At 44.3% G+C, this 24,312-nt stretch overlaps 1 protein-coding gene across 3 annotated transcripts in view; it reads right to left on the bottom strand.

Moving 5' to 3' along the window:
- GSN (gelsolin) overlaps positions 1–24,312 on the bottom strand; it is a 30,714-nt gene that overhangs the window by 1,563 nt on the left and 4,839 nt on the right. The window contains exons 1-15 of one of the 3 annotated variants that reach the window (XM_021414096.1): positions 23,882–23,923; positions 10,363–10,564; positions 9,229–9,383; positions 8,021–8,182; positions 7,630–7,779; positions 7,238–7,327; positions 6,226–6,358; positions 5,680–5,768; positions 4,639–4,854; positions 3,678–3,811; positions 2,683–2,773; positions 2,126–2,296; positions 1,146–1,320; positions 751–875; positions 147–224 (exon numbers count right to left, since the gene is read on the bottom strand). In XM_021414096.1, the coding sequence (XP_021269771.1) occupies positions 147–224; positions 751–875; positions 1,146–1,320; positions 2,126–2,296; positions 2,683–2,773; positions 3,678–3,811; positions 4,639–4,854; positions 5,680–5,768; positions 6,226–6,358; positions 7,238–7,327; positions 7,630–7,779; positions 8,021–8,182; positions 9,229–9,383; positions 10,363–10,564; positions 23,882–23,914 (2,004 nt within the window). In that variant the 5' untranslated portion in view covers positions 23,915–23,923. Of the gene's footprint in view, positions 1–146; positions 225–750; positions 876–1,145; positions 1,321–2,125; positions 2,297–2,682; positions 2,774–3,677; positions 3,812–4,638; positions 4,855–5,679; positions 5,769–6,225; positions 6,359–7,237; positions 7,328–7,629; positions 7,780–8,020; positions 8,183–9,228; positions 9,384–10,362; positions 10,565–11,882; positions 12,119–23,881; positions 23,924–24,312 lie in introns of those variants that run through there. The other 2 variants (XM_021414094.1, XM_021414097.1) reach the window with 2 other exon arrangements.

The raw sequence follows: 24,312 nt of genomic DNA, 5'->3' as shown, positions 1-24,312 counted from the left end.
TGGTGAGGTGATTTGTTCTCAGGCTTCAAGGTGAAAGGACTCTACAATTTAATAATTCTGCTAGTGATTGTAATTTGGATCTCTAAATCTAGAGCCACACTGTGTATATTCTTTGCTTCTCTCCTTTGCAGTTGAACATGACATACCTGATCCCATGTGTCGAGGATCATAACATCATCTGTAGCAAGGTCATCCTGAGTCAGATCTCCAGGGACTTCTTCAATCTGAAAAACATAAGGTCAAAAGATGAGGACATTCTGGAAGCATCACTTTACCTTTGCAAGAAATGCAGTTTACCAGGGCTATAGTTTCACCTCTTGTCAATGAGACGCATGTCACTGGCATAGTATTTGACCACACAACTCAGGCTGCATCACAGAAGCATTCTTAGGCAACAGAATACAAAATCAGTCTCTATCTATCTAGAAAAACAGTCTTTCATTCATGCACAAGACTTCAAATGCTGCCTCTTGTTGCTTACAAGATTCATGAGTTAAGATCTTAGGAGCTGGAATGCTGGTTGTTAACCAGGGGAGGACCAGCCTAACAGTTCAGAAAGATGCTATAGAGATAGCTGCTGTCTCTGCAGAAAAAATAAACAGTGCTAATGCTTTCCTTTCTGGAGGCAACACTACAAAGGAAAATTGGGTACAACAGCCCATCAGCTGACTCAGAGCAGACTCTGACCAAGTTTCTCTCAGCTTTGTCAGATGAATGTTGAATGAATTGAATGTCTCCCCAGATACTCACAGTGAAGCGTCCACTCTTGTTGGAGCACGCAAAAAGACGAGGGGGGTGAGCATCCATCTTCTTGTCCTTCAGCCGAGGAGAGGTGCGGTAGGGAGCTTTTCCACCCAAAGCCGCCCAGAAGTTATCTGGAAAAGACAGACTGTTGTTGCTTCAACTATTCCTGGAAAACACAGTAGCAGTATGGCTTGGGTAGGACTTGAAGCATTCTCCTCCCTAAGTCAAGAATCTAGATCGGAATCTAATAGAATCTAAGTAAGATTCTAGATCAGAGAAGCCACCCTGTGTCACGTTCACATTTCCTTGTTCCGGGAGACTAAAAGAAAATATCCATGAAATAATTATTGAGAAAGTGCAGCTACACAGAAATGACCTCAGACTTCGTGTGCATCCCTCACCTGGCTCTCTACCCTCGGAAACCTGTACTGGGCGAGCTCCCAGAACCTTCAGCAACTCCTGTGCCCCTGAAAGCTCAGCGTTGTTGGAGCCTCGGCCAACCCAGAGGTAAGCAGCAGAGGGAGTTTTCAGGACAAAAGCATCATTGGAGTTCAGCTGACTGGCAGCAGGATCCAGCTGAAAAGAAAGAATGTTGCACGTGTGAGGTGTAATCATCCTCTACGCAGAGCCCATAATTTGAAAATAAAAATTAATATCTATCCTTAAACAAACTTCAAACAAGATATTCCATGCAAGCATGTAGGGTTCCAATATATGTTGTATATTTGCCCATATCTGGGTAATGAGTTGGGCTTAGTCACACGAGAATGTGTGTTTCTTTATACAATCTACAGATACATCCAATTTTCTGCTCAAATGCTTGGGGCTGTCATTTTGCCAGTGTTTATGGTTCTGTCAGGAGATGCAAGAACTTGCTGGGGAGACTATCACAGGGCACCATCCCTGCTGCTGAGGCTGATGAATCATTAACATAAAGTTTATTTGTATGTGTGCATTTTCTTTCAGATAAGTAGGGCTCTTAGCCTGCATCCTGGCACAGGCCCTATTTTTATTGAGAGTCTTTAGCACTTGCAGTTTTTCACTGGTAGCAGTGTGGTTACACAAGCTTAGAACAAGTCACAACATCCAGCACCAAACAGTATTTGAAAATCATTGTTTTGTGCAGGGTGTAACATCTGTTGTGGACTTAAGAGAGAACAGCTCCAACCTGTTTGAGGTGATATTTATAAACTCAAAAGAATATAGTGATTATCATCGCTTATTCACAGGAAAAGAGACATCTTTTAACAGCTTATAAAGGTTCAGAAGTTTGTTACAGTTTACACCAGAAAGCTCAGTCTGGCCACTGATCTTCTCAAAGAGACTGTGTCCCCATCGCAGCCATGCATACAGCACAGAAGTTGGCTCTCTTTCCACATACCTCTACAGCTCTGGTAGCTCCTGAGGTGCTGGACCGGACCTGGAACAGCCGTGTTTGAGCTGGTGTGGTCTGCCCTCCTTCCCTAGAGGTTCCACCCTTGTAAACAATCAAGGGCTTTCCACCAAACATGCTCATCAGATGAGGTGGCTCTTTTCCTTGCACTACTCGTTTCTAGAGAAAAAGATAACCTGCTGTCAGTTTCAAGGCCCTGATGAAAAGAAGCATAAAGTATAGTAGAAATGGATTTTGCCATCGTATTTCTGGCTGGAATCCTCTTACAGAACTTATGGAGTTTGCAATCTTCACCGACCCAGCTGCCTTTGCAAAAAAATGTAATTACATTTATCCAGGGTGTTTTCTGCTTCTCCTAGCAAGTTCTGTTGGCTGGCAACATGTTGCATTAATTCATATGAAATGCAGATCATTAATTTCTGAGAATTATTAATACTAGAAAGCAGAAGGCTTACTGCCAATTGCAAGGTATGAGAAAACCAATTATATTCTCTTTATTCTCTGTGGGTTTTTGTGGTTTTTGTTTTGTTCGTTGTTCTTTTCACCTGCACAGGGCTGCCTCCCAGCTCCTCATCCAGCTGTACTGTGAGGAAGGCTGAAGTCGCAATTTCATCTTGAGTGGAATGAGCACCCTGCCTGAAAGACAAGGAAAATTGGAGTTTTATTTCTAGCCTTTTCCCCAACACATTCACCTTACAGACAACAAGATGTAAGAAAAAATTCTATGCTACCAAACCTTGGTAGCACTTAGAATCATAGAATGGCCTGGGTTGAAAAGACCTCAAAGATCATCTAGTTTCAAACCCCCTGCCATGGGCAGGGTCTGGGCAGGCTGCTCAGAGCCACATCCAGCCTTGCCCTCAATGCCTCCAGAGATGGGGCATCCACAGTCTCATGAAGAAGTTCACTGTCTTAGATTGTAAGACTGATTGATTACAGAGGGAGATAGAAACGTTTTCTAGATAGAAAGCAGAGATGCTTTAGTATCTCCATGCCTATCTCCAAAGATCCTTCCAGCAGCCAGCTTAAAAACATGCCTGTTCGCACTGCTAGCATGACCTATACATGCAGCACTTACACAGACTGCTCCGTTTTTGGTTTTAGTTACATTGCTTGCCTGGACCCTCTCTGCTTGCTGAGAAGTGAGAACATCACCACTGTGAGACTGTTAAAAAACTCCTCTTTAAAGGCATGGCCTGGGAACTGTAACAGTCCCAATCCACCAATAAAGATGTCCAGGGAAGAAAAGTTAGTTACAGTGGTCTCAGATGTAGAAACTGCAAAAAGCCTAGAGCTTGATACAAAGGAGGGATTAACGACTACTAGGAAAATGAACAAACAAACAAACAAAAAAGATGCTAGCACAGTAATTCCTTCCATTCACACTTCAAAATTTTCCCAACCTCTGGTAATGTTTTGGAAGGGAACACTATCCTAGGTGAAATCTCATTCCCTGAGGATCCTCCATAAGTGGGAACCAGCAGTGACTCGTTCTCAAAGAAGTAGACTCACAGCTCCACAAAGGCCCAATCTTTCTTACCAAGTGTAAATGATCTGCCCCTGCTTTCCAGCATGCTGGTAGTCGTACAAGATAATATAGCTATCCCCTCCATAGAACTGGCCGTATGTCGAAGGATTCACTGGCACTTTCTCTGAGCCTTCTATTCTCCAAATCTAGAAAAGAGCACAAAGGGAGAGGACCAGAAATTTTCTGAGTGAAATAAGAATAAGCAGAAGCTCCTCAGCAGAGCCTGTGTTCCATTTCCTTCATCCAGCCTCCCAAAACTCACAGTCCTGCAGCCCCACCTGCTGGGGAAAGCCACTAAAAATCTGTCATTCCCTTCCACCACAGATTTCCACAGCCTGCAGCCAGGCCTGGAAGCAAGGAACATTTAGTTTATCCTACTGTGAACTACCAAATCTCGATCAGGCCTTCCGAATGGTGAGAAACACAGGAGAAATGTCAGTTAGACTATGAGCACTGCCAGCACTGGTGCCCATTTTGTACATGACATGATCATTTTGATTTCTCTCAGTTGGATGAAGAAGAACAGAGCTTTTAGTTCACTGGGGATTTTTGAAAAGTATAAGGTTGGCTAGGACCCACAGATCAGCTCTTTCAAGCCCACCTTGACCACTGCTTCTGTGCACAAACACATACATCCAGATGTGCCAGATAGGTGTTCCGAGACAATCACTCAACACATGCATGATGGCAAGAGCTGGAATAACAGGGATGAGGAATGAGAAAGAAGTCTGGCCAATGCTGCTGGGTGAAGCATTGCCCCCAGGGCAATCTTGAAGCGGAAATGACAGCTCATCTACACCACATGGCTGTAGGGCTCTCAAGACCTTCCTGGTATCTTAAATGTTAAAGATTAACCCAGCATTTAGGAAAGTGCAGTGTTGATGAGTCTCAAGCTCCACCTGTTCTTGCAGCAATGCATCAAATAGTAAAGACAATTCTGGAAACCTTTCAAAAGGATTCTGACATGGCTTACCTGTTTCTTGCCAGAGCCATCGTCCTCCATGCCATGCTGGGCAGCCATGGCCCTGGAAGTGTGCAGAGTGGCAGCATCAAAAGGTACTTTCTCAATTTTGGCAACGTGACCAGAAATGTAAGCCTCTCCCAGTCCTTCTGTCTGGTCCTTGTCCCTCCAGTTCTTGAAGAATTGTTTAAACAAAGGTGTTTCACCACTCTCAGGGAGGACTTGGACCTGAAATGAAAAAGCCAGCCCATCAGGAGAAGCCTGACCCCACATCCCACACAGCTCCAGCTCTGGCTACTGCTTACTGCTTGCTTCATAGGAGCCCTGGTTTCAGGCTGGCAGAATTGCCTTGTATAACTCTCCTGAGACTACAGCAGTGAAGGGCTTGGTGTCATGAAGCAGTACTAAGAGCCAGGTCAGGTCTCACTGATGCCTGAGATACAGCAATCAATCAAACCTCCAGTTATTTGATATCAAACACATCTTTACCAAAACTAAAGACACACCACAAACCATCTGTTACCTGCTGCTTGCAACCACTAGTTTGAAAGAATTGTCCCCAACTTCTTCCAAGCTAGTGTTAATCAATCTTTAAGCCTTTGTGTAACTGTGCCTGGATGGTCCATACTACCACAACCAACAATATGGGTTTCAGAATATTCTAGGAGATGTATACTCAGTCTAAGTTGGGTTTTGAGGGAAGCTGAAGGGACATTAAACTTATAGAATCATCACTTCAAGAAAGGTAAATTTACCCACATCTTCTTTTTTTCACCTTTTTGAGAGGTGATGGAAAAGGTAAAAGATAAAAATACAAATGTATCTGAGAGGAATAAATGTTACTTGCTAGTTCTACAGCAGTAAATGACATTCTAAGGACAGCGTTAGCCTTGGAGATATACTGCAGTATCGCTCTGCTGAAGAGCACATCCATCGAAACAGGAGCTACTTGAAAGAGTGACACTGACACTTTACATGAGCTGTGCTCTGGACTCTGGCCTATGTGGTAGAAAACTATTCACAGTGGTGTCTGGGTGGGCTGCACATCCTTACCTGGGTATGTTTCGGATAACCCATCTTATCAATGAAATCCGTAGCTGTTTTCAGGGCTGCCTTCCTCTCATCAGAGTTGGCACTCCTGCCTTTAATGAAAAAGGATAGAAGAGATAGCAACTTTTAACAAGTTTTGTCTACCCAGGGAAAAAACTGTCCATAGCACTTCAACCTTTTGCAGCAGCTGAAGGGCACAGAATTCCAGCTAGAAGATGATGCCAAGTACTAAATGAAATTTTTATTTCTTTCATGCTTTTCTATGATGATTGAGAGAACAATTTCCTTTCTGCTTATGACATTAATTCATTTTTTTCTTTCTGGTTCCCAGAAGCCTTCATTTAACCAAAACCCCAGCATCTCAGCACCTGCCATTTCAGATGAGAGTGCTTTTCTGAGATTGTTAATGCTATCTGATAGCATCATCTAATGCCCTGAGAAGCACCACCACCATTAAGTGTACACTCTCCTACCTGGCTCAAAAGAAACAGGGACTGGGATGAAAATCCTACGCATACATAACCAGCTTCACCTGCATCTCTATGGTACCTTTCCAAACAAAGATCTTTCCATCTGTGCCATGGTCCAGAATGAAGCAGTCATCTGTGTTCAGTGCTGCCTGGGAGAAGGGGTTCTCATCTGCCACGAGGGAAACTGCCATGTTCCCAGCCCCATTCGAGACCTATGGTAACACAGCACAGAGATTAGATAAGGCATTGTCTGTTTCCCTCCAGCTTCATGGCAGTAGTCCAAAACTCATAGAGTAGAAGGGAAATCAACCTGAATACACTGGCTGCTTCAGGCACTATTGTTATTCAAACAGGATACCTTTGACACAGCAACAGTATGACAGAACCTAGCTCTTACTCTGAAAATTTCAGATACATCTAGCAAAGCAGCAATCACAAGAATCAAAGATTAATCCAAAACAGTAAATGTATTTGATGCAAAAGCAGTCACTGAAGTTCTTCTAAAGCAAAATAACTGCATCTGAGAACTGAATAGCACTGTCTTGGTAATTATGAGTAGGCCTCCCTGTGTCAAGTGTGTTTAATGGTCTGAGTTCTTGTACCTACTAATAAGCAAAGGTCTACATTACAAACCATCTTGGCAGACATTCACCAGGTCATTAGCGGAGACAGCTTTAGAGAAAAATTCCTCCCAAGAAGTTTTGAACAGTCTCCTGCACTCATACTAGCTGACGGCAAATCACTACTTCATCATTCTCACTGCATGCTGAAAGAGGTAAAGCCTGGGTCTAGTCCATTCTTCTCATCTTTTTAACAGTGTCCCCCATCATTTCACACTCTGCCTTTCTCTCATAAATTCCTGAAAAGTTCCAGCTGAATCCTCACTGCTGAGTCTAGTCTCTGATAAAGACAGCAAAAAGCACGTGGGTATGCAGTGTAAGCAACCAAGGTTCCTATGTTTACATTTAAAAAGTTCCTAAAAGACTCTGAGTCAGATCAGATCAGCTCTTCTATGCTATTCCAGCTCCATCTAATTGTGGAAAAATTACTTCACTCTCCGCAATTGTCAGGGTACATCTGTTTCTTGTTACCTTATAGAGCTTAGCCAGCTTTCTATTGGCTGTATCAGTTTTAGTATCATCAGAAGCTCCTTGCGGCAAACTGGGCTTTGGTCCTAGGACCTGAGAGAGAGAGGAAAGAAAATATTACTAGCCAATCCAAAAGAGTCTCTGTTTCCAGATGCTCCAGCCACAAGAAACAAGGAGAAGAAACAAAGTGAAGAAACTTCTAGATCAACATCAGCAGAAGTGTACTGATGTCCCAGCAATGACGAGAACCAAGTCTGCTTTAAAGTGAGAGTGTTTCTGACACCAGCACTTCCCGTGTAAAGACAAACATTACTGAGCCTACCCATCCATTGCATCTGTTCTTTCACATACCGCCCTTCCCATTCCAGCATAGAGAAATGGTTGAAGTGAGCAACCTGAAGCATTTCCTCCCGCTCTGCTCCTTCCTCTGAAACGAAGACTTTGGCACGACCGTTCCTCTCGTTGTCCCGGATCCCCTTGGCTAGCACGGTGGCCTTCAGACGCTCTTGACGGTTGCTGTTGGAGCCACACCACTGGTAGATGTTCTGGGGAGAAAGAAAAATTACGCCGCTGCCACTTGTCAGGCCCTAACGTGACCTGCTCTGGAGGAGGAGGCAGCATGTCTGGGAGTGAAAGATGTCAGAAAACCAGCTACATGGTGGTTCAGAATGCTGAGCACTTGAGATAACTAAACACAGCATGAAGGAAAAAAAAAAGAAAAAGTGAATTAATCAGAATTTTCCTGCCTCTGAAAGTCTGATAACTCATCTTTTTCGTGGTACTTACACTGCCAAGGTCAAGGATGAAACAATCCCCCGTGTTGAAGCTCTCCCAGGTCACAGGGACCTCTGTCGCTCGGACTGTTCTCCTGCCCTTGACCTGGAGAAGCCTCTGCACAGTTACTTCATTGGGAACCACGTGCCTGAAGCCAGAAGCCACGCCACCAGCCTAAGACAAAAATTAAAAAGTAAGAAAAAATTAATACTTATGCTGTTCCTTTGGAGAAAAAAAAAAAAAAGAAGAAGAAGAAGAAGAATATACTGATTTGCTATCCATGAGAAGTTTTTTATTTCTCACAGAACAGAAGGGTCATCAGAAGCTTGCGGGAAGAGCAAAAGTCCAAGCATATATGTATGTCAATATAGCCAGTGATGCACCCCAGCTATCCATTCCTTTGTTGCCTATGGGACACTGATACAATACATGAGATCAGGATCAGTTGAGGTTTTCGCAGAATTTTGACTGGTGGGGTAAAGGGTGTATTTCCACATGTATTGCACATCCTGCCTACCAGAAATTGTCCCAGCCCCAAGATTCCCTTTCCCTACAAGATATCGTCCAGGAAAGCACTACCAAATTTGAATGAATAGAAAGTAATAACAAATGAGCAAAACAGAAAGATTAGGAGAGTTGAACGTAAGGAGATGTAGATACTTGGCAAGCATTTGACCTGATATCCCTTTCCTTTTACCACTGCATTCCTAACAAGGATAACAATTCTAGACTATAGGTTTCTACTTCTCCTATTGCAAGGAAGTACAATTCCCACTGCTTTTCATCTGCTTTTCCCAAACATTATGGATGGTAAGGAGGTGGACTGAGCACAGAAAAAGAGACAGGCAAGGCCAATCTTAGTTAAGCAATTGGGAGAAGTTAAGTCTACTGTGTAGGCGTTTCCCATTAACTTGGATTGCTCTTAAATTCATTCCAGACAACTTGGGACTGTTTTTTTCCCTCTGCCTCTTGAAGAAAAACAAAACCCCAATCCCTAAAATTTCCTGGGGCTTTCCTTGTGCATTATTAATTGAGCCAAAGCTCTCCCACTGGGATCTGCTGTTCTCCACCCTGTCAGTTCCACCTCATTGAAAACATCTGGTTGAGAACGTTTAAGCAACTGGCAAAACGGCAACTCTTATTCTTCTGAGAAGTGGCAGGATGCCATCTCTTGCAGATTTGATTCAGACTGGCAGGACAAAGATCCAGCCATAACCTACCTTGTACTTGATGCCAGATTTGAAATACCCCAGGAATGTTGAGGATTCATGGCCTTGCACTTCACGGTGCTGGACAGCTTTCCCTTGAAGGTAATCATCCATCTGAACAGTGAATATGGCAGCTGCCCCACGCTCATCTTGAGAGCTTTCATCTCCTAAGAAATGAAAAGGCAAAAACGTGGAGAGAATGCAAGGTTTCTGCCTCAGCATTCAACTGCATAAGCACAAGGGAGAAAGGAGATTCCTGGAAAGTTTAGCTTCCACACAGGCCTGCAGAGTAACCGTTTGCAATCTTTTCTAATAATAACCCCAAACAGCATCAAAAAAAAGTTTTTTTTCTGTAAGGTTTATGATATGATGTAACTGCTGCAGCCCCACTGCTTCCCAGCTGTGTCTTTGGTAAGGATCATACATTTTCCCTTTGCTATTTCACCCTGTCCTGGGAGGAAGCTTCTCATGGACCAAATTCATGAGTAGATGAATCTGCAGGAAGACATTGTCAGCTTGTCAAGGCTGTAGAGACTAGCAGGGCAACAGTTCCTCAGCAGTTTGCCTCTCAGAATCTCTGTAGTGTGGAAAAGCTATTGACAGATGACAAATAGGGCAAACCACCATGCAAGTATCTCACGTAGCTTTAACTATGATATTGCCAGAGAGTCTTGGTTTTGCAGAATGCAGAGAAAGCCTTGCCATGTTACTTGGTGACATTTACTGCAGAAGGCCAGGTCAGAGGTCTGAACTTCATGGGGAAAAGGAGCACACACACAGTGAGGAAAATAACAACTGACCTCTACCCCTTGAAATAGAAAAGATTTAAGCAGACTCTTTATCTGAGGTCTTATCTTTTCTGTGGGCCTGGCAACATACTCTGGAGAACTAGGAATTATGTCACCTCCATCAGAAAAGCCATTCTTTTGAAAGCACAATTCTATTCCTAGGTACAGAGGTGGCTGTATTCTCTACTGCAGAAACTATTTCAAATATTTAAGTCGAGTAGCAATATACGCTCCCAAAATTGCATTCTCAGGGTGCCAAAAGTTCTGTTCCTTATTTCCTTGGGTAACACTTACTGGAGAATGCCGGAGTAGTGAGGAACAGAATTCACCTCAGCAGGGGCACTCCCACCAGACTTACCTAACCAGAAGTGCAAGTCGTACTGGAGGTTCCCACTGCGCTGTCTGATGGTGTTCAGCACCAGATAGGAATCTCCTGTGAAGAAGTCTCCATACAGATTTTTTGGCACTGGCACCAAATCAAATTTCTCGATCCTCCAAATCTGAAGGCCAGGCTCCTTCCCAGCCTTCGCAAACTCAGCGTGCTCCACCATGCTGACAGGCTAGGGGCAGGACAGAGGATGTTATTCAATACAAAACACAGTACAAGGAAACTCTTGTTTAAATTACATTGCTTCTGATCTCTAACTATTGTCCCGGGCAACAAGTGGAGAGTTTCCTTTCTTTTTTCTCCTGCACTGAACTTTGTGAATAAATAAATAAAATCTTTCTCAATTGATGATTGTTACTTTTAAATTCCAAACAACTCTGTTTTCTGCCTTATCCCTGGCACATTCCTTCGTAGGCTCTCTTTTCTCTAGTGTTGTTTTGGGGTGGTTTTTTTTTTATTTAATTTCTTGATTTTACTTTAGATATTTTCCATACCAATTTACAGCTTATCAGTATGGCACATACATGGAATATAAGTTTCCTTGCTAAGTATTATTTTCTATAAATGTTGTGTAAAAGTCCAAGACCACAGGAAATGGACATATCACTTTTAACTATATGTTGTGCAGCTTGCACAATTATTCATCATTATTTACAGTTTGCGTAATATTATCCAGCTATTAGTATTATTATTGTGTAATCTTACCCTGCTCTCGCTGGAAAATATTGTGAATATCATCAAAGAGATCATTTAAAAGTTTCTTATATTCTGATATTCTTCTATTGATAATCAAGGGACACATTACTTCAACATTCCTGTGTCACTGTTCTATTCTAGGGATTAAAGTATTATACATAAGACCCTGTCCTAGGGAAGTTGCAATTCTGCTTTAATACATGTATTGTCACACAGATGCTATCTACTTACAATAGACAATCCTATTTACAATATACTATCCATTCTTTTATGAAAACATAACGAACACTTTCATTTAGCTTTATATGAAAATAATTCACTTTGGTAACACTGAAAGTAAGCAGAACATTTTCGTAGTATTGGCAAAGGAAGTTTTTTATGTATATTACAGCATGCCTTTAAGTGGTATCAGACAACAGGGAAGAAAAAATTAAAATGTTATATTAGAAGCATCCAGTAATTCGATAAAGAGAAGAGTTCACAGTAGCTGATGGACAAGAGGGACCATAGGCTCAGCTTCCAAGGCAGAAATAAAGAATGTTACAAACTAGAAAGCAAAACAGCAGGCTAGCTACCAAAGTGATTCCTAAGCTGATATCAAAAAGATAAAGGTAGAAAACAATGATCACAGTGAGTTTTTACTCTTAGGATTCCAGTCAGCTGGACTCCATTTCTCCCCAAATCCCACTATAAAATTGCACAAACTCCTTACAAAGTTAGAAAGCAGTGTGACTCTTAGAAGCAGTTGAAAAGTTTAAGTTTGTCGATGTTTAATCGTGGTGCTGGTCACTTACCACAGCTGAAAGCACCACAGCTGCTGTAACAACATACCCAAGCCCTGCAACAGACATGGAGCTCACACAGTTCAGCTTCAGAGCCATTGTGCAAAAAATAGTGAGAAAAATGTAACCGAAGTCCAGTTTGCCCATTTCTAACAGCAAATGGGCTCCTCTCTCCTCCTGCAGAAGCTGCAGGGACTCCCAGCTCCCTCCTCCTCCTCCTGCCAATATCGAAGAGTGCTGCAGAAGCCAATCTTTTATCAGAGACAAACACGCCCACCCCCTCAGCAATGCAGGGGCGGAACGTGTTTGTGCACTCACTCCTCTGGGAAGGCTCAGGCTCCTTCAGCCTCTTACAGATACTTAATCCCAGCAGGCAATAGCTCAAGACAATATGCTATCCATTACAGCCGACAGAGCAATTACGTTCGAGCAAGCCAAATATCTAGTCATAAGGACAAGGGGATAGGAAGAAATTAAAAGACATCAGCAACAAAGGCAACGTTTTGTCTGCTGAAGGCTGCAACTAAATGGAAAGTTGATGAGATGCAGAGGAGCGAACAGCAAGCTTGCTCCAGATGGCAAGGGCTGCAGGGAAAGAGGTTTCAAAGATGTGAGAACAGAGAAGAACTACTAGTAGACATCTGAACAACCTGAGGATGGAGGGAATACACCTTCATCTCCCTGAACTTGTCAGAGGAGCAGGAAGCAAAATTCATCACGTGCCTTGAGCGCCTTGCACCTGAATGCCATGTTACACAAACCTCCATCAGAGTCACACAAGCCAGAGGAGTTTGAGATGGACCAGCGCATTTCAGCTCTAGTGTCAGCAAAAGGGCATTAGCGGTCTGGTAGGCGAGAGAGTAACGCTAATTCAGTAATTCCACAACCAAGTCTCACTGAGGGTGCAGCAAGACCCCTGTGACAGAAACAGAGCAGCCATCAGCCCCATCAGGTCAATGGAATTGCAACAGGCATGGCTGAGCACAGCATGCTGATGGACCACCACCACAAACAGAGGCAGCTAAGAGCTCGTCCTTCTGACCACCAGCCCATTGCACTTCCCAGGTGTTTGCAGCACGCAGGCTGCACAGAAAGGCTCACTCTCCACTTCCAGCATGGGCAGCCCAGATGCAGAGCAGCCCCGTGCCCCTCCAGCTGGTGCAGCTGCTCCTGGAGGTACGAGCAGCCACGTCCGAGGTCCAGCACCTGCCACACACTGCCAAGGGCCGCAGAGGCTGCTCCAGACACACTGCAGTGTGAGCCCGTGCCCATCTTGGGAGGTCAAACAAGAACGCTAGGATGAACATAACCAATGCCTATGTATGGTTATGTTGCCGGTTATTAATCTGCTTTTAATGCACCCCAAGAAGAATTACTGACAGCGTGAGGTTCATGCTTTCACAAACCCTCAGCAAGTGCTTCAGTAGGGGGCTGAACACTCCACGTGGCTACGTCCACAAGACATGGAAAGATCAGACCCTGCTTTGCATGTGCTTTCTCCTCTCCCCCTGAGAATACTTGCTCTCTCTCTCCCTTCCTAGAGCTCTGCTTCTCTGTTGTTCAAGCTAACGCGTTTTGTTTTGAAATTTCAAGTTTGCAAACACTGTGATTAGTGAAAGCACTTTTGAAAATTTCACTGCAAATTCTCAAACTGAAATAGACAATGAGAACAATGTCTTAGTCCCGCTGATATTTCTGATTTCTGTGAAGGAACTTCAGAGTGTCAGAGGTCTGAGTTTGGTGACAACATTTTGGAAGCCTAACTGTGTGCTGGGACAGCTCTAGCTCCAAGGAAGCCAGCTGTGAATGGCTTCTGCAGCTGCAGCACACCCAAACCAACACGACCGGATTGCACAACATTAGAAAGAGACAAGACCCTCCCAAATGGAAAAATACTTTGGACTTTTTATTAATAAAAGTCCATATAGTGAGACACTGCCAGACATAACAGACGGAAGGCAAAGAGATCTAGGATAATCTTCTTGTTAGCATCCCATTTTAGGGTAAGCTCAAATCCCCTAAGACATTTTTTTTTCAGGGCTGGGGGGGTGGGAAGAAGGAGGTGAGAAGTGGCAGGAAACAAGCACCTAGATTCGGTCCTCTCATTAACTTGGTATTTTATAAGTTCTGTCTCGAGTCCAAGCTTGTGTTGTCAATTAGCTGCAGAAGGAAAGAGAGCTATGGTGAATAAACTGTGGGTTGTAATGACCTTTGGTAAGGATTCATCTGAAGCGTGTCAGAAGGGAATAAGGGTAACAGCAGCTGGTACAGCTTATGACTGCTGTGCAAATTTGCATCGTGGAGTCAGGCCACAGAAAGCTGTGCTCTGGATGTGTTACTGCCAGTAAATGCCAGATAAGGTTGCCAGGACCATACCGAAAAGCATGTCTTGTTGGAGACATGGGAAAAAAAGGCAAACTTCAAGCTGATGTTAATAAAACTGACCGGCTTAGTCATAGAAATGGTGCTGCGCAGGGTCAGCATCTTATGCAAAGAGAAGTTACTTAAGGAAAACAAGGAAAGGGCTTGAAATATGGGATTTCAGTGCAGATGGATCATCTAAATGACACTTGGCTGCATAGTGATAAAAACAAGAACTTAAGAAAAGTCCAATGTTCTGAGCAAACAGTGGAAGACAACAACTCGTTATGGTATCCAGATGTGCAATTAACACAATCATGCCAGGTCTCTCTGAGAATGCCTTATCACAGAGACTGGCCAATGGAAATAATTACAGGGATAGAGCCCTGATTTACCACATACAGCACATGGACTTGGTGCCTCGTGGAAGCTGAATCTGTGCAAAAGTCTGCATGTATCTCACAGACCAATGGCAGAATTTGGAGTCTGCTTCTTCAGTACATTTTAAAATGATTTTTCCAAAGACTGGGAACTGCTTGTTTCAAAAGAAAGGCCAGTAAAGCCAGGGAGACCCTCTTGTCTCTCTGCCCAGCAAACATCCTGGTGTGCATCTTCTCCATTACAGCACTGTCAGAGCCCTAACAGCTGTGCTTCCACCACCTCCACTCTGGGACTCAGTATTCTTCTTTGTTTACTTCCATCCTAGCACTTATAAGAAACAGTTCTCTTTGCCTCCCTCCACATAAACTCCCTTTTATGCTCCTCACACTCATCCCTGTGCCTGTGCCTTCCACTCCCCCATTCCAGGGAGGCCCTGCACCCCAATAAGTTGTGCTATCAGCACTTTCACCATTTATCTTTACTCACCTCTGAATTCGTCCCTGACAAGAAGGAGCCCAGTTCTGCCCTGCTCAGACCTGGCACAGCACTGTGCAGAAGGGAACAGAGTATAGAATCCCTTATTCCTTCTCCCTCATCACACAGCAGTGCCACTTAGTGGGAACAATTAATGACTAGTTCCTCCACATCAAATCTACTGTCACATCTTCACACCTACTATCATCTCAAGCATATAATGTTGCCTAAAATATCTTTCTGGGAGGCAGTATCATCCAGTCTCACGGAATCAAAAAGAAGAGACAACACTTTATTCTCTTGGGCTCCAGCCTGATTCCTACTCAACCTCAAACATCCAGAGCAGCTTACCCGAGCTGAAGGAATGCACACAAACAAAACATTCCCTGACTTCTGGTATTACCAGCGTATTTCAGACCACAAAATGTGCAAGGTAGTGATGGTAACGCTTTTTAAAGTAAATTTTTAAAGTGAAAATTTACTGAAGCAAGATTAAACGCACAGGAATGTGCTTAAGTATTTAGTAGGCAGCTCCTTTGTATGACAAAGCAAATATTAGCACACAGGGCTTTCCTCACAGAGCTTTGTACTTCAACGTTTCTAAGCCTGTGAACAGCATGTATATTTTTAAGCCATTTGACAAAGCTCCTGGAGGCTTTTTTTCAGGATATTCACTGAATATGAGCAACTGCAAAAAAAAAAAAAAAAAGGTGGAAAATTGCTGGTAAAACAGTGGATGAAAAAAGAAGTAAGTGCAATGGTTTGTTTAAATAGCTTCAGCTGTAAAGAGGTCTATGTGTTCAAAGGAAAGAGATATTCTAACAATTTGCATGAAGCACAGAGACACAGAGGTCCGATTGCTCTGTTACTAGCACCCTGGTTTAACAGAAATAGCACCCCTGAGGGAGCTTGGTTCTGTTGGTCCGACAGTGCATCAACAGGGAGAACTCAGGCTTACCTTCAGAGCAAGCACTCTGCCACGGTTTACTCTGCTAGCCACTTACAAGAGAAGAACAAACGTACATTTTCGTTGAGAATAACTTTTTGTTCCCTCGAGCTACAGCTGAGTTGTGGCCATTCCCATATGTACATCCAGCAACAGGAAAAGGACTTACCCACACAGGGCTGCTCAGGAAAGCTCAGCTGCATTAAATGAGGCTGTGACGGTGGCAGGCTTGATCACCATATGGTTGTTCTCATTTACAACTCCAGCTCCCAGTTCATGATAGGTCCAGTTAATTTGTCTCAACGTGTTATATAAACAAGGCCCACACAGGAAGGTTTGCAGCCAACATAACATTGCGCCACAGAGCATCTAAGACACCTGCTGCGTGCTCCAGGAGCAATTTCTGCATTTTTAGATGGCAAAGGCAGTATTTTTCATTTTGATGGATAATATGGGGCATCAAAGTAACTGCCAAGTACATTCTGAATTTCTAAAATATGGAGAGAACAGTAAATCTGAGCAGAAGTCTGCAACCACACAGCATTCATGCTTCAGAAATGGTTCTTGTGCCTCAATCTTCACTGTACCTTGGAGGCAAACAGTTGCATTTCCACCCAGATAATTCCTCCTTTCCCTCTACTCATTTGTCAGCAGTTGCCCAGAGACTATGGATTGCTCCAAAAAAATAATATGTCTCCACAGGAAAAGAAGGGTTCCCTTGTCTCATAGCATCCTACACTTCCTGTATCAACAAGGAGAAGTAAATCACCACATTTCTGCTGCAAGAAAGGAAGAACAGAGAGTCTCTGCATTCTGTAAGGAGCAAAGTGCTACCTGCATGATCAATCCCAACAAAATCAGCAGGTTGTACACATCACAGTAACACTGCCAGAGCAAGAGCTGCCTCACTCCAGAGCACTGTCTGAGATAATGTCACCGAATAGATCAAATATCAAATTATTATCTCAGGTTTAGCTGTTCCTACGCTTTGAAGATAACCTACACTTTCTGACTACCCACACAACCGTTTCTTTTCTCTTCGATCCTTTGCAAACCCATAAAAACTCTGATGAATTTACAAAGATTGTCAGATTGAATATTACAGAACCATTCATGTTCTGACAATAAGAAATTCAAGACGTGATGTTGCATTTAACAGAGAAGGGAAGACAGTTCAGCACAGTATTAACAGCCGATGACGGTACATACTGAAAAAAAGAATACTTCTCTATTCTTTATTGCCTTCTTGCCAAAATAGTATATAATACAACTAACTTTTCAGTAAGTCACTGAAAACAAATCTGATGGGACTTCAGCTTTGTTGCCAAGGTGACAGGCATTGAAAAAATATCTAAAATGAGAGATGAGTTCAGTTCTCAGTCTCCTGATGGCCTTAAATTCATATACGCATAATGCTAAGAACAACCCCTTTCCTCCCACCCCCTGAAGAAGCTAGTAAACAAAGCTTCTGTGGGATAAGAAATAATTGGCATGGAAGAACCTCCTCCTACTGTAACCATGGTGGATCTGCAAACTATTTCAATCCCCTCTCTATATGAGAGGTGGCATGGTTAGCGGTGCTCCGAGCAGCTACATCTTAACAGATGCAGCCAGTCACAAATCCTAAAAGGTCAAACCAGCATTGTTCCTTCAACAGCTTCCTCCTTCATTTAAAACAAGCATTTGATTCCAAGGGAAACTCACATCAGCGGTCCAGGACACAAAGTACAGCATTATCCATACAATTGGCAAGTAGGTTTTTGCATTTAAAAGTTAAAATTCCTACTAAACCACTTTTGTAAACTAGAACACCCAGATGATTTGCGTATTGTTCACTTTTTCCAGCTGTTTGTTTGCGTTATGAGTCATGTCAGCTCTATTCTGGTCTCCCTACCTTGTGAATACGATCCACTCAGTGAAAACAGAAGGTTCAGTCTGATGCACGGAGGCTGAAAACGTGGTGCATGCAAAAACACAAAAGCCTGAGTTTCTTCTCACTTCCATGATACAAATCAGGAAGAATATTACTTACATGGGAGAAACTCTTGGAGAAAATACAGGTCTCCCATCTGACTGAAACACACCCGGAGAAAAGCTACTGATACAATCAGCTGCTGAAAAGCCCTACCTTAGCATACGTGAGAGCTGAATCATGCACTCACACACACACAGCAAAGATAAGAACGGATCAGTGGGAACTACCAGCCGCTCTCCTTCAGTTGCAAGCAAAAATGAATTGTGAATTGTAGTTGGACACAAATCACTGTTCAGTGCCAAAAACATGTCTTAAAGGAGTGCTTATATAACCCATAAGACATAATCCAGTATGTTAAAATATGATTACAACTCCCTATCAAGTCCCGTAGATGGAGCTGGTGGTGACAGCCAAAGCACGCTTGTGGAGGCAGTGAGGACATGCTTGTGGTCAGCTGTGGGGAAATGACACAGATGTTCTCCCTCCAGACACCAGGTCCTGGCTGTGCAAAGTGGAAATGATCTGCAACTTGATGCAAACTGTTCTCCTGCTGCGAGCTAGCCAACGCATTCCTCAGTAGCACAGAAGTCTGCTCAATTCATTATCATCTACCCAAGGAAGCACAGAGTAATACATTATTCCTGGAGAGGATGGGATGGAAATCAGAAGAGATGGCCTAAAAGGAGTCCAGATGGGAAGCATGAAGTGCTCCATGTGAAGCAGCAGGCACGGATGACTAGGTGAGAGGGCTTAGAACAAGCCACTGCTACACCTACAGAAAGGACAGGATAAGCCCATGCAAATACTAGGGCTGAATATAAAACAGTTGTGATAAAAAGCACACAGAGGAAATCCTGTCTGCCCCACAGACACAGCACGACCGAGCCTCACCAGCAGCCCAGGCCTGGCCTCATGGTGTTGCAGCAAAGCCCAGAGCGCTGCGCGGGAGCAGTGCGCAGACAGGCAGCATCCTGAACTAACAGGAGCTGCCTCACCTTGCAGATACATTCAAAATCAAAATGCTTCTTCTAATTCAGGGGCGTTGATCAGGACATGAGTCGTTCTCAAGACACACAGATGTTGCAGGTTTGTGGTGCCAGCCCTGGTGGACACAAGAGACAGAGCTACTGCTACGGCCAGGAGCCTCCCACAGCCCTGCACCTCACAAGCAGCCCGGCTCTTCCCCACCGTCCTCTTCCTCGGGGCACCCGAGACAGGGCCACCCCATCACACAGGCAGCGGTTTTCCTCCCAAACATCCCCTTCCGAGTAAATTGACATAAGAGCTATTAGTTCCCCTTTCCGTTCTCTGAATACATGCAGATGTGGTCACTGCATTCTTGACTCTGGCTTGAAGAGAGAACTTCTCATGAAGGCTGTTCTGTCCCAGAGCTGACTGCCACAGCCCCTGTGAGCACCAGGCCTGCAGCCACGAGAAGGCAGCGCTGCTGACAGCCACGTCGAGAACTCCCTTCTTCCTCACAGGAAAGTGTTTACTGCTCCCCCTTTGCTGATTAACAGTGTTTTTTAATTCTCTTTTTAACAAGATTCTGGCTTTCAGGGCTGAGGAATCACAAGCGCTTTCAAGGCAGGCAGCCTGGAAGCAGGGAAAGCCCTGATGCAGACAGCCCCATCCAACCCGAGAGATTCTGGGATGATTCATTCCCTCCAGTGTTTTAAAGGCGCTGTTTTGAATTGTAGCTTTATTTTTACTGCATGTGGAAACATTCAGTAAATAACATATGTTTAAACTTTCTTTTTGGATGGCATCCCACTGCCTGACTTGTTCCTAGCACAGACAGATGGCTGTTTCTTCCTCTCCCAGTTGTGCTGGGATACCAGCTGAGAGCATTCCAGGTTCTCACTGGGAAGTGGATGAGGGGCAAAAGAGAAGAGGGGAAAGACCACAACCACAGCCTGCAGTGAGAAAAGAACACTCTGAAATGGGTAAAAAAAAAGAAAGACATCATCATATCCCAAACTTTGATAAAAAAAAACTCTGGCAGATTGGTTTGAATATCCTGAGGATGCACTTACTAGCTACATCACAGTTCACCTCAAAGAAGGGAAAAAAAAACAAACAGGAAAACTAAAATAATAACTATAAAATAATTATCCAAAGGGAAGTACAGCGGGGCAGAACCACACAGAGCACCACAGCAAATTACTGCAGCACCAGCAGCAGGCTCTGCCCATGGAGCAGCCCTGGTGCAGCCTGGCTGTCCCAGTCCAGCATCTTCGTGTCACCTCATGCATCTCTCCTGAGCCAAGCACTGACAGCACCCCAAGGAAAAGCTGCCGCAGTTGTGTTCAGCTCCACAAGTGTCCAAGCTCTAACCTTGCAAATGCATCACCAGTGGATAAGCAGGGATAAACCCAGCCGCTTGTTCAAGCACTTACCGTGACAGCCTCCTACTTCCTTTCCTGTTTTTTTTTCCTGCTCACGCTTTCCTTCACTGACCAGTTGTGAAGAACTGGAAGTTGACAGCTATGAACACTGCCTGATCTGAGTCCACCTATGACAGGATGTAACAGAGCCATATTACCAAACCAGCCCTCTGCCAGTGCCCCAGATACACATCCGGATCAGCAGACTGCATACGCTGAGTGTCTGCACAGAGAAGGACTCACGACGCTGCAAGAAGGCATTCACTGCCGTGATCAGGCAAGCACAGGCAGCACAGCTGTACATGGAGGGTATGGACATGCTGGCACATGTACAAAAAAGCCAATCACCCAACTGTGTGCCAAGGAGATCACAAAAAGCCTGATGAATCCACTCTGGCAATCAGCGTACTTTTGCTATAAAAAATAGCAGGCTGTAGGACGCAGCATAAATATGGGAAATTTGCCAACATCCTGGACTTCTTGGGAAAAAACCACACACCATGGTTTCCAGGCCTGTTGTGTAAGCAGTCCGTTCAGACACTTCTGTCATCAGTTCACTTACTTTTATTCTTACTAAAAGCCAAAATCATGGGAAGACAGAGGATCTTTAGCTACGTAAACCTGCCAAGGTTCTGTAGTCTGCCCCACGGCTCAGCAGCATCCCAATTACTCCCATTTGGATATAGGGTAGGAGATAACCAGCTGTGACTCATTTCCGTGGTGACAGCGCTCTTCATGGTAGATCCCCACATGTGTTCCTATGAGACAAATTCTTGATAGACTGGGCTCTGAAGAAAATCCAAGTCCGGAATTAATTTGGGGCATGGAAATGACATAGGCAGTAATACAAAAAAAAAAAAAACAAACAAAAAAATCCACTTTTTTGTATTTGCATTAAGGCATTGTTTCTAGGTAGACAGGTACAACCTAATTGCTGTGTAGCAGCTTTAAAGGAAACAAAAATGCTTCTCTGCAGGCTCAAAATTGAAATTATTGCTCAGGAGCTGAAACTACAAGTGGGATCAAAAAGACGAGAGAAATTCACAAGGGATGGGATGATTACTGACTATTAAACATGATCATCTGAATCCAACCTTCAGCTGAGGAAATCCCTAATTGTGGCAGTTCTCAGCTGCCAAAAGCCGCAGTGACAGACCTAAGAAAATCTGCCCATACAAACTTCGTTCTCTCCGTTTGCCTGAACATCTGCTCCAAGCTCCTGTCAGAGCTCCTCTGCTCCTGCCCCGAGGGCTGTATCACATGCATCACCTCTTTACATCGCCGCCGTTTCTTAGAGCCTCCTGCAGAAACACACTTTGCAGATGAACTAAACATGTCAGGCTCCATAGCTGTGCACTACCCCCACCTAGGGAGATTGTCTGATACTGGAAAAACAGCTCCAGCCCGGCCTGCAGCTGAGAACCCCGGCATCACTTTTCCTTTTATGGGAACAGAATTAATCATCCAGGGCATTTCTTTCAAATTCCTTTAGTCTTCTTAGGTTCTGAAGTGATTAAATGATGATTAATTGATGAAACTGAAAAGATGAGAAATGTAACTAATGTTGAGAAGCAGGATAAACTACTTGTCAGAAGTACACAAAGTGATCAGGCAGAGACATATTCAGAAATAGATTATTCATATGGCAATGCTAAGTGCTGTGAGAGTGAACAATAAACAAGAACAGCTGCTTCTTCTTATACAGCAGTTATCCACTGTGAGCAAGCTACTTTATATGTTTAACTATCTTCTGTTTCAGCTTCATCACTTCAGCTCATATTTAAAATAAAGATAAAAAAAGAAGAAGAAAAACCAGCCCCTGAAATATTTCTTTTGTTAAGGTTTCAAAGCAAAAGGGGGAAATAGATGGCTTGCGGAGCTCCACATTCCTGCCCAACATCTTCTTTCATAAACAAGAGTAACATGTCAGTTGCAACACTAACCGAGTGTGGAATTAAACTGGAAAGCTTGTATTCCTAAAGCAAGCTAAAAGCAGATACAAATCCTGAGCACCAAATAAGTCAGAGGGCTATTTTAAGAATGGTTTCGTTCCCACCAGCACGCCGCACAACACCCAGCATACAAGAAGTTACTTTGTCCGAACCTGGGGAAGCATTGGCTCAGCTGCTCCGTGCACCATGGGAAGGCTCTTACCTTCTCCCCAGAAGCAGCGTCACCCCTCAGTGACACTGCTGACCACAATGCTAACTCAGGATATAGCTGAGGCACTCACAAAAATACATGAAGTGTCTATAAAAACAGCCCTGTAATGGAACAAGCCATGCAGCCAGCCTCTCAGCTGGAGCTGGCAGCAGCTGCCCTCGGTAACATTATCAGGACCACGAAACCGGACTGTGGAATGCTATCTCACATCCCTGCTTTGGTGATGAAAGGAACAAATTCACAGACAGGTTGGATTTGTGCCTGTAAAATCAAAGTTGAAACTATCAGTAGCATTTTTGCTTTGTCACACTTTAGACATGCTAAAGTAGCCAAAGATTGTTTGCAGGTTGGGTTTCCGTCTATTTTCCCTGTAGTACTGGAATTTCATCAAGCTGAAGAAAGCATCCATTCTTCTGAGGGCAGGAGACATTCCTCTACCTACTGCAGGTGCCCAGTTCTCACTAGAACGCATTGGCATCTAACCACTCAGGCAACCTCTGGAAAAATCCCTCTGTGTATTTAAACACCTCATTTAAGAAGTCCACCACCCGCGTACACCTACGAGGCGTCACTTCAATTCCTACCCTTTCTTTGCGTTGAATTTTAGTGATATCCATGAAGCCCAACTCCGTGCTGCTCCAGCAAGTAAGCGCTGTGGTGGGGCCCATCGCTGGCACAGATAAACAAACACTGATGCCCAGGAGTGGAGCATTAGCGCAGAGTGCAGCACTGCCACTATCTGCTCTGGAGGTGAACAGCGGAGTACAATGCACGGCGTGCAGGCACTCCTTGTGGCATGGCACGGCCAGCCCATGGAGCGGACATCAAGCAGCGCTGGGTTCGGCTTCTCCCTGCTAGCTTATGGGTTAAAGTTAGAGCTCTCTGCACTGTGTAGTACGGACTGTGGAATAAACTACCTCATGGACAAGATGAGGGAAACCATTTGCAATAGCCAAGACCTGATCCCGAGTACTTGGATAACAACTCATTTGCTGGGCAGATGTTACACAGCACATCATGGGGTAGTTTGGGGAACCTAGAGGAGGAGAGGTGCGTGAGAACCGTGTTCTGCTCCAGAGCAGGAGCACCCTAAGCTGAGCCATGCCATAAATTCAGCAAAGGAAAAGTTTTTTCACTGATAAACTTGCATCATGCAAAGATGGTAGTGGAAAACTGAAAGAATTGTAATGATCAGTAAGAAAAAAAGAGACTTAGAGGAAACCGATGCTAGTGTCATCCTTGTTAGCAAAGTCGGATTTTTTTTTTTTTACATCCAAAAGCAAACAGCATTCAAAGCAGTTTTATTCAATGAGGATCTACTTACTAATGAGGCCTCCTTGAAACAAGTCATCCCCATAACTTTTTTTTTTTTAAAACACTTTTCCTAGGAAACATTTCAAATAGTTTTAAGCATCTACATTTTTGGAATTTCTGTTCAAACATCCTTCCCCCGGGCACAGAAGCAGACAGCCCCCGCCGCTCCCGGCGCAGAGGCTCAGCAGGCGGCCGGCGTTCCGCCCCCGGGCTGCACTAGCGGCGTGCCGGCGAGTCACTCTGAGGAGCAGCGTTACACAGGGGCACCGAGGCTCTGCGCTACCGCGAGCCGCAGGGCCGGCTCAGGAGCAGCCCGTGCGACCCAAGCCGAGCCTCGAACAGACACGAAGCGCTGCCGCTGGCCCCCCCCTTTCCCACCTCCCCGCGGCAGCCCCAGGCTCGGAGCTGCCGCCGCCGCCCGCCCGACTCCGCCCGGCCCCG

Source organism: Numida meleagris, chromosome 16 (assembly GCF_002078875.1).
Source record: "Numida meleagris isolate 19003 breed g44 Domestic line chromosome 16, NumMel1.0, whole genome shotgun sequence".
Taxonomy (NCBI): domain Eukaryota; kingdom Metazoa; phylum Chordata; class Aves; order Galliformes; family Numididae; genus Numida; species Numida meleagris.
Note: the sequence above shows the minus strand (reverse complement) of the source record. Positions and strands in the feature narration are given on the sequence as shown.